The sequence below is a fragment of the Tupaia chinensis genome, unplaced genomic scaffold (genome assembly GCF_000334495.1).
Source record: "Tupaia chinensis unplaced genomic scaffold, TupChi_1.0 Scaffold000105_1, whole genome shotgun sequence".
NCBI classification, from domain to species: Eukaryota; Metazoa; Chordata; class Mammalia; order Scandentia; family Tupaiidae; genus Tupaia; species Tupaia belangeri.
In genome coordinates this window covers 217,285-228,399 of record NW_006159569.1, presented here as the reverse complement: position 1 = coordinate 228,399, position 11,115 = coordinate 217,285, and the positions used below count along the sequence as shown (strand labels likewise).

Below are 11,115 nucleotides of genomic sequence, written 5' to 3'. Positions count from 1 at the left end.
CCTTTCTACCAACTCTCCAGTTAATCATCACAATAACTAGAAACTCCCTTAACATCCTTATGGGTCATTAGAATGGGAATTATTGGAAGCATTCTTTGATTTAAACACTGGGGTTCTGAGCCAAAATGTCTTGAAGAGCTCTTCATGTAACTTACCTCAGTCCATATTTCCTTCATTTCAAGGCTGTTCTATAGCAGAGAGGATGCCTTAGTTTTGTTTTGTTTGTTTCTAGAGATTTTTTTTGCTACGGGGTATGTGTGCTTCCTGGAGAGACAGAGAGACAGAAAATGAGAAATTACTCTGCAGGGGTAACTGTGGTCACCCCACAATCTCTTCTCCTCCATTCTTTTCTTAGGATTTTGGGCATGCATGCACACATGCCCAGAGTGTTTCAAGTTTCTGTACCCAGGGCTCAAACCATGGTCGACCACATGGGAGTCCAATGCCTTAACCACTATGCCATCTGCTGCCCCCCTAGACACCTAGTTTTTTGATGCTTTAATGTTTTAGATCCTGAAAAAGCTAGAGGAAGACCCTGGTAAGAGGTTAGCAGTTACTGATCAATAACTGGCCTTCAGGCTCTGAAATGCCTGTACTCTAGGAAAGAATACAATTACACTATATTCTCTCTGATTCTCACCTGATTAACAATATCATTATTCCTAACGAAGAGAAATAAAACAAAATGTTTAACAAGTCTCACTCAAAACTATAAATTAAAAGCCTAGTGTTGATAAAGCTTATTGTTCTTCACTCATTGGTTCCAACGATTGTTTATTGGTTCTCTAGCATATGCCAGACACTGTGCTAGGCTCTAGATATACAACACAAAGCCACTGTCCTCATGTAATTTTCATTATCGTATGTGGGAGAGGTGTCTGTGCGTGTGTGTGCATGCAAGCAAAAAACAAACACATAGACAGCAATTATAGTGAAAAGTAGAAAAGTAACTTCAGTGAAAGAAACATAATCTACATGAGATAAGGGGCTAGAAGAGTCTTTTTTTTGTGTTATTTTATATAAAGTAGTTGTAGAGAGGAAGGAATTCCCCCTCTGAGGTTGGCTGAGAATCACTAGCAATCTGCACATTAGTAAAATAAGAGGCGTATGGATTTATTTTAATGTATATGTTCGTATGTGGGAACTATACAAAATATGAACTAAAAGAAGGTCCAGATGGCTGTGGCCTAAACATCTTCATAGGAAAGAAGAACATGTGAATACAGGCAATTTTGGAAAACATAAATTTTAGTGATATAAAATGGTCTTTAGTATTCAGATAAAGATGAGTAAATAATTCTGTCTGAGAGCTGGGTGGGTCTGGGCTGTGGGTAACAGCTCATGATACAATCTTCCCAGGTGTGTTGACACTCCTCAATCTGTCTTCATATAGTATGAGTTGACAAAACTTCAGAGAAGGGGCAGCAGGCAATTGTTTTATTCTTTGGCAGGCCCAGTGTAGGCAAAGAATGGCATGTAAGAGTGCCTGTCTTTGGGGTATTTATTTCTGGGCCCTAAGAGGGCCAATGGAGACCTTTCTGAAGAACGACATTTAGGTAGAACGAGTTAGCTATCAGAGAAAAAACATGCCTGTATCTAAGAAGAGAAAACAAACAATACTTGTTTGAAAGAACTGACTTGAGCCAGCTCCATGACCTGGTGGTTAGGCAGTCAGATTCCACAAGATTGACTGCATGGTTCAAGTCCTGGATATGATAACTTGAGAAAAAAACATTGGGCACCTGTGTATATATGCCAAAATCCTGAAAGAAGGAAGAGATGGAGGAGGAAGAACTGCAGTGGAACCATTCCACAAAGCGGGTGCTTTCCCCTCCTCCCCCCCGCCTTTCTGTCTCTCTCTGCGTGGGCCCTCTAGCGAACAAAAAATAAATTAAATTAAATTAAAAAAAAAATCTGAACTGACTCAACTCAATGCCTGATAAATCTCTTTGGAATTCAGGTGTCCTAGAACTGAGAGATCATAAGTAGAAGATATATGTTTTATTTCTAGATAATTTTCTTGGGTCTTTACATCCTGAATCATGTTGGTTTACCTTCTAGAACTTCAGTTTCCTGTCCATAAAAGGACTAGTTGGGCAACATTGGTGTCATCTAAATTTCCAGGGCATTTCTAGATTCAACATCATGCTTCTTTCCTACCAGCATAGTTCAGTAATAGACATACTATTCATTTACTGTATACTTATTTTTGAATAGCTAACCTTTTTATCTAAGCAAATATATTTTTAAAAGAAAACATTGAATTATGGCTATGAGTAGAAACATTCATGTAGCATGGTAGGAAATTGCACAAATAAATTTATGGAAAGGAAACCACTTTTTAAAATCCTTGCTAAACTTAATTTCTGCTGAAGACGTTCAATAGAGGTTTTAATCTTCATTAAAAAAAAAAAGATTTTTATGGTGCCTAGACATATAACCACAAATTTGCATTTTAGAAAAGACATAGGTTGACTAAATATAAAAAATAAAGCACTAAAAAGAGAAATATCAGAAAGTGAGATACATACTTTATAGAGAATGATCGAAGAGCAACATGGCAGACAGGAATTGGGAGGCTGCTTAAATTGAATGATCAGAAAAAGGGCCAATTGAGGTGGAAGTGGATTCCAAACACAGAGAGAACTGTGTGCACATGATTTACTCAATGGTTTCTTTCTTTAAAAATGTATGTTTATTCAATGTCACTTAAAACTATTTCTTGAACCAGCAGAGATACAGAAATGTACTTTCAAACTTGGGAAACAGTGGACTACAGGGATCTAGGTTTCTCATAGTCCAGACCTTCCAGTGACCACTATTTTCATGCTAGTGAATAATAAGAATGTAGTAAAGTTGGGAGGTGAAGTTGGAAGCATCCCTGGGGTCATAATCCTTACACAACAAAGTTGCAATATCCATCTTCTGTAAAAAGTTTAAAGCCTACCCTAAGGCTGCTGGATCAAAGTCTTCAAAGAGAAGGCAAAGGGTCCCTTGACACTTGGATCTGAGGTTGTCTTCAGAATCATTCACAGATGCAAGAAAGATCTGGTTTGCGGTAGTGAAAAGCTCAACTAACAGCAAAACAACCACAATAAATTGTTTTTCTTATTCAGCAAGTTTTATATTTAATTTAATTTTTCTATTTTCAATTAATCTTTTCTAGAGTTCTTGGACTCATGACAGACAGAGATTACAAAATTATATTTCTAATTACTGTTTTTTTCTAATTACTAATATCTTGTTGTATAAAGAAAATGAGACGCACAGTCATGATTTTTTCAGGACTAGTGAGTCATATGATTATCTGATGCCACTTCAGTGATTGGCTCAGTGTGTTGGGGTCCCTTTTGATCTCAGTATGTGCTAGATGAATAACCAAGTAGGATATCTGATCATGTCTAATCCAAATTAAAAACAGTATAATGGGTGGACGGGAGGGAGGGAAAGTACCCAGATAAATTCTCACTTATACATTTCTAGTAACTTAGAGTGCTTACACAGAACATAAAGTGAAGAGTTTATTTTTCTTAACCATCCATTCCTGTATTCCTGCCCCAATATTTACTCAGCACCAGTTTTGTGCTAGAGGTTTAACGTTTTGTTTTTAAAAAGGCACACCAGTAGCACAGCGCTCAGCAATACTGGAGAGCATATGGAAGATTGGAGTTTGGTTCCCAGATGGACCCAAACATCATGGCTGCTTGGGCAGGCTGGGGTGAGGAATACCATATGAGACTCCATTAAGGGTGCTTCTCGTTCTCTGTGTCTCATGAAAATTAACTAACTCACTGGGGTTGCTTCTCTCTCCTTCTCTCTCTGCCTCATGAAAATAAACTAACTTTTATAAAAAGTGAGAGTTGGGTACATGTTGGGAGACCATTTGTAATTGTAGAAGTCCTGGACTAGTTTGCTAACTCACTGTTATTAAACTGACCCCCTTTTACTCAGTAATAACAAAAAGTAATTAGAAATTTATATTCTAATTACTATTTTTTTTTTCACATCCCAGTCAGGTTTTGAGGTAGGGGGCATTACCAGAGCGTAAAATTAATTCCAATTTCCTGAGTGCTAAATAATATAAAAATTGTGTTTCAACTTAACCTACTAGAATTGTTATGTTAAAAAGTAGTATTCAAGTAAGATCATATGACTTCAAATCCAAATATTTTCAGAGAGAACTAGTGTCTCTCAAAAAAGGAGTACCGTTATTTGAACAGATGAGCAAAAATACATCAAACACAAAATTTCTTATATTGGAAATGTCAAAGCTTATGCAATTCTTGACAAGCTCATCTGAATTTCCAATACCATTGGATATATAGCTTCTATTTAATTCAAAATTGTGTGAATTTATTTGTTTTTTGAAAAAAAAAACACTTAAAAGGATTTTGGCCTTTTGCTTAATATGTAGTATTATACTACATATTGTAGCCAAACATAGTGAATTCATTGACTAGATAATTATTATTATATAAATATTTAAACAAATTTCGAAGTTGGGAAAATTGTCAATCAGTGCTATGCCTAAACTAAACTACTATGTGTTAAAATATCTGTAATCTGTAGTTGGTTCAAGAGAGAGGGAGATGAGAGAGTGACTTGATCTCTGAAGAAGCTAGTCAGAGGAAACAGAAAGCCTGAAGTGGTATATTTTCTCCTTCCATTGTTCTTGAGCTTAGGATTGGAAAAATAATAGCAATACTAACAATATAATTGCTACCTTCTAGTGTTTTTCCTGCCTGAGTGGCTCTAGAAATGTGAACTGATTTATTACCACTGCTAGCAATGTAAGAATTGCTATTTTCATTGTACATTTGTGTAAAATGAAGTTCAAAGAGGTCAAGATACCTATCGAAAGTCACACAGCTAGTTAAGTGTTGGATTCAGGCTTTACACACAGGAGTGTTTGTAGAATATGTTACTGGTAGCCAGAAAAGTCATAACACATTTTTATATAGAAATACATAGAAAATATGGCATGACTATTCCGACAACCAGTATTTTCACTCTTGAGCTAATATCTGAGCTCTGCACAACCTGAATCTTAGGCCAATGCTGTCTTTGTGAACCAGTGAGAGATGATCAAGTGTTGGCTATTATTCTTTGAAAGTGACAACAATATATTGGGACCAGCAGTTAGCGTAATGGCTATGTCACTGGACTCCCATGTAGTCGACTGTGGTTTGCGTCCCGGACCCAGTGACTTAAAACTCACGCCAGGTGTGTGTGTGTGCGTGACCAAGATCCCGAGAGGAGAATGGAGGAGAAGGGATTGCGATGTGGCCATCCCCGGGGGGGTGATTTCTTGCTTTCTGTCTCTCTGTCTGTCTGGCGAGCACATGCGCCCTATAGCACAAACCTCTCAAGAAAAAAAAAAAAAGAAAGTGACAACAATATAATCATATTTAAGTCACTAGGAATAAACAAGTTTCATTTCAGAAGACGACAGCTTTTGAGCATGAAAATGATTATATGAGCTAGGTTGCAAAGTAGAAATTCAAGCCTTGCTTCCAAACTATTGAGACCTGACAGAGGCTCCAGACATTGACTTTTAATTTTTTTAACATATTTTTAATTCCATGAAGAGCATAAAATATCAAAATTCTCTATGAAACATAATACAAACAGCTAGAAAATGCCCAAGTGGTTTATTTAGTATTTGATTTTTAAAATACAGTGTAGAAAGATGTAAACCCCAGCGGAACAATTCATGATTCTGTCCCACATATCATTTTGGACATGAAGGTAGACTGAACCTTCAGAGTTACGACTACATCCCATCGTCAAGCTACATGGCACATAGTTGTTAAAAGTAATACACTGAGCACATCTGCATGCTGGGGAGCTTCCAGAACCTTCCAAGTTCTCATTGCCAGTGTCTCAGCTAAGTCATTAATTAAAAAGAATAGTCATTACCATTGACTTCTTTAACTTAAGTTTAAAGGATAAGTCTTACGATCAAGGTAGGAAAAATGAGATTCCTTCCCATCTAGCTTTGTTATCGTTTCCTGTGTGTTCTTTGGAGACATGTTTAGTTTCTCTGGTCTGAAATGTCCTTCAGTGTAAGGTGAGGGTGGATAACTCCCATAACCAAAGTGAGAGAACTGGGATTCTTTCCCATCTAGCTTTGACATCACTTCCTGCATGTGCTTTGGAGACACGTTTAGTTTCTCTGGTTTGCAATGTCCCTCAGTGTAAGGTAAGGATGTTATCACAGACTGTCTTCTCATAGGAACAGAATGTGTCACAGGTATGGTCCATGACTCCCATATAGCACGAGCTCAAAAAAGCTCACTATTTAAAGAGAAAAGTTAGTGAATGAATTAATATTCTCTTCTTGTTTTGAAACCATTTGACCTACAGGGATAAGGTTTATGCTTACTCATTATCTTTATTAATAAAAATATAATCAGCATTACTCTCCAGCACCAAAGGGATTTCATCATTAAAATACTCCTTCAGGGTTGGGAAAAAACAGTGAAAATCCAAATAGAAGAAGTACAGTCACTCAGGTTCCAACTTCTACTTGATGATGGCTGTTCCACATGCCCTAATCCGTACTTCTACTGTGCTTCTGTAGTGAGCTTGCTGCAGATCCCTACTTCTGATGACCTATTTGACAGTTCCATCTAGCTGTCATACAAACACTTCTGACGTAAATTCTTTTCTAAACTTAATTCAACTTCTTTCTCAGAAAATCCACTTCTCTTTTTAGATTCACAATCCCAGGCATGAAGATAACAACTGATTGAACTTCTCAGATAAGGAAACTCAAAATCACACTGGCAATCTCTAATCAGTCATCAAATACTGATGAATCTGCCTTATCGGGATTCTTTGTTTCATTCAATAAATATTTGTTCACATTGCACCATTTTAGGGCAGTAAAGAACTGGGCCTAAAACCATAAATGAGAAAACAAGAACTGATGCCCTCTGGGAGCTAACATTCTGGTGGGGCGGTCAGACCCACAAGAACACATATAAAAAGCTAAAAAATAAAAATAGGTTTAAATAGTTGTAGTCAGTGCAAAGGAATCAACAAAGGGTATCCTACTTTCAATGGAAAAAAAGAGACATGTTCAGATTTTATGAAGAACTGAAAGATGTCTGCATGGCTAGAGCATTGTGCACTGAATGGAGAACCAAGCAAGATACAATTGGAGTGGTTTCCAGGGCCCTCGGTCATGTAAGGCAATAAAGAAATTAGAATTTATTTTAAGACTTCAGAAAGTCAAAAAGGAGGTTTTAGTTATGGAGTCATGTAATCTGAATTGTGTGTTAAAAATATCCTTCTGGCTCTTCTGTGAAGAAGTTGGAAGGCAGAGAACAACCAAGAGGCTGGGTCAGTCTTTCAGGTCAGAGATGATGGCCCAGACCAGGCTGATGGCAGAAGCAGAAATGGCATTCCTCTTCTCCATCCCCAATTTACTGAGTTATTTTAGGTCCTCATTATATCTCATTTTGACCTTTACAGAAACCCTTCTAGAATGCCTCTAGGTTTATATGCTCCTAATCTGTCCAACACTCTGCCAGACACGCTTTGTCACTGGGTTGTCACCCCCCCACCTCCATTGTCCTCAGAAAAAGGAGTAAAGGATGTCACGCAATTAACCAGTAGCAATTTCAAATACTTTTGACCAGGTCACACCTGACACACACAGGGTCTATGAATGTGTATTTTTAATACATTCCCCAGGTGAGGTAGATAGTCTGCTGTCTTATCTTTTCCATCATTTTGCAGCAATCCTGACCTATAAGAGATAATAGCTAAACAAGATCTATTCAGAATTGCTGCACTTGGCATGTCCTCCACTCACATTCAACATCTGACCATCGTCTTCTTGTATCTTTTATTTATTTTGATCCCTTCATCCTGAGAGGAAATATTCTGTTGCATTGTCTGAGGAGGTAGGTGGCAATACAGGTCAATAGAGGATTACATAACCAGAAGATGGATATTTAGTACAGGGCTGAGAGGACTGCAAGATGTTAAGGAAGACAGCAATATCCATGCTGCATTCTTAAGTGACTAGCCCAGGGTCTGCAAAGCAAGATTTTGATAAAGACAAAATGAATAAAGAAATGAATGTGTAATTAACATAAACAATACCCATTACTCAAGGACAAGAAAAAAAGAGCACAATTCCTTCTTTTAGATACATCGATGTTATAAAGTAGTGATTATATCAAAATAAGGACAGACCACTTAAACTAAGATTGCTTTTAAGGAAATATGTTCCAAATGAGAAAGGACTCCACTAGTTGGGAAAGACATTTTATTTTCAAGCTTCTAAGAGGGTTCTACAAACAACAGAGGTTTAAAGTAAAAAAGTAAAGATAAAAAGGAAAAAGAAAAACAAGTATTTTTAACTACTCAAAAATCGACAGCCTTTAAAAAAAACCTTAAACATAAAAATGTAAAAATGCAGTTGTCAACTCTAATTCAAATACATTCCTAGAAAAAAAGGATCATCCATGGTGATGGGGTTACTTACAGCTGTATGCTTGTTTAAGTGCTATTCATATTCTTTTTGAGTTATTTCCTCATTTCAAATTCAATTGGAGATCTGTGCAAATCTAGCAAAATATTCTTTGGATTACAAAACCTATATAAAAAATGAACACAACCTGCAATTATGGAAGTATTGAGAATGTGCAATCCTTCACTGAAATGGAAGATTCTAAAGTGACATTGTCCACAGAATTTATTCCATTGAAGTGTTCAGCCCAGTTTGATTTAAATGCAAAGTAAAATGGAAGGGAGTGCTTCATAAAAACATTTCTCTTTGTATGTATTTTTTACTGAGTCATAAAAATAGTATGTAACAGGATATCAAGAAATGCTTGAAACAAACTTTCACAATAAAGAAAAAAAATAATCTAAAAATTGTCTGCAATCCAAGAAAAATGCATGTGCCCTGTGTTTAGGGGGAAAGAGACAAAGCACGCCCAGCCTGACTTTGTGTGGTCTTTCCCCCAGTATTGCTACGTTTTGACCTTTGGCCCGACTGCACAGGTGACTTGTCCTTCACTTAAGTCCCCATCCCCCCAAAACTAGATGAGACTGCAGTCGATTCTAGGCATATTCATGGGTCAAACAGCATTGACCCTCAGAATCCAACCTGATCCCTGCCTTCATTCTGAGCTTATGGCCCAAAGCATGTCCTAAAAATACTTTTTTTTTTAAATGAATTGCCTGCTCTCTTATCAAAACTTAAAATGCCGTAAGTCAAAATTACAAGAGAAAAAATAAGAAGTTTCAACCATCAGAGTCTCACAATTGCCTGGCAAAAATAGAGTAATATCAGAGGCTGGGCCAAGTTTGTATTCTTGACACTTCAGTCCCCAACCATCAAATGTTCGGTGTGGGACATAACATCTACACCTTGAGCATTAGAGCTCTGGTAGTTTCATTTCCTCTGGGAGTCATCTCTCCGAACCACTGAATTACTGATATACAAGATAAATGCATATTATATAACATTTTGCAAAATCATAGACTGACCTAGATCTTTAACATCCTTCCATTTTAGAAGATGTGTGTGAAGAGAAGCGTGGAGGCTAACACCGAGAATATACAAAGAAAGCTTTACATGATGTTACAGAATCTTGTCTGAAAAAACATTGGTAAAACATATTCGATTTAAATAAACAATAAAAGCAGCAGACAGACTATAATGGATCATAAATAGGATTATTAAAAGATCACAATTAAATTGGAAATATAAATGGATCACTAGAAATATTTCATTTTCTTTCCAATGTTAAGAATCAAACCCAGAATTAAAAAAGAATCTTTTTTTTATTTCAAAGGTTGCTTCTTATATAGAAGCTCATATTAAAGCAACAGTACAATGTTCATAAAATATAAGTGTGATGCTGTAACATTTTCTTACATGTCAGAATACTGATATTTGTATGTATACTAAAATAAGAACTTTAAAATTGTACAAATAGATACATTAAAAATGACATAGAAATAGGGCGTCTCTCACTGAAACAAGACAGTTATATCTGGCACGTATTAGTTTAAGATGAAAGTAGAAGCAAAAAGATTTACAAGAATCAGCAGTAACAAGATTGATGCTCAAGAGACATAATTGTACATTGTATTGTACATACATTGTATGGGTTTAAGCTGGCTGAATATTATATATTTCAAGTTTAAAAATGCACTACATAGAGAGTGTCCATAGTTTAAGGCGAAATTACAGCTCAGAACTGTTGTCCTTCTAATTTTGTGGAAGCTTCTTTGACAAATTAAAAAAAAAGAAGACTTAGATGTTCATAACACATAAACGATTTCCCTTCATTGTAAGTTCACCGATAGACTTCTCCTTCACTTAAATATTTTGTATGCCAAGTGGTTTTTCTCTAGAGAAGTTGATAAACAACTTCAGTATTTGCCTTTTGTGAGAAAAGGTACTTCACAGTATTTACCACTTTGATGTCCTTGCAGTTTTATTAAACGTATTCTCTCTGTAAAACTTTGCTTGTTTTAAATGAGCCTTTCCTTGATTTAAAAAAATACCTGTTTACACATCTTCTAGATTCTTGAGAACGCCAGACACAGTTCTTAAGGCCAAATTTGTATCGTTATTGTTAAGAATCGTCATCAAAAGTGTCTTTGGAACCATACAAGTCTGCTAATTTCTTAAATCGAGGTCCCCAGTTCTGTAGATAGTCATAGTCCAAGTCTGATTCAGTGGTAGCAGATTCTAAGGAGCTCAAGGACCCAGCCACCGAGCCCCTGCCCTCATACCCATAGATTTGGATGGAGTCATAGGGAGGGGCGGTGGGGTCATTATCTGCCTCCTGTATTCTTGTGTTGATGAAGTCATCCACATCCACGCTGTTGGGCGCTGGCCGGAGCCCAGGTCGAGGCATGTACTGATATTCAGGTTTTATGTCTTTGCGAGGAATAAATCCATTGATACCATCAGGATTCTGGAGGGTGGCAATATCAAAGGCTTCTGTGTCTTCCTCCCCACCCCCTTCATCATCATAGGTAATGATATTCTCACGGACATCTTCTTCTTCAAAGACAATGAGTGGTTCTTTCTTTTGCCTTCTCAGGGTCACAAACAAGACCACGATGACTACAGGGAAA

The 11,115-nt window shown here is 36.9% G+C and overlaps 1 protein-coding gene across 3 annotated transcripts in view; it reads right to left on the bottom strand.

Moving 5' to 3' along the window:
* Positions 1–8,267: 8,267 nt before the first annotated feature.
* Positions 8,268–11,115, bottom strand: part of CDH11 (cadherin 11) — a 201,234-nt gene continuing 198,386 nt past the window's right edge. For all 3 annotated transcript variants that reach the window (XM_006143787.3, XM_027770043.1, XM_027770044.1), the window contains one exon: positions 8,268–11,104. In XM_006143787.3, coding sequence (XP_006143849.1) covers positions 10,608–11,104 — 497 coding nt within the window. In that variant the 3' untranslated portion in view covers positions 8,268–10,607. The remainder of the gene's footprint in view (positions 11,105–11,115) is intronic.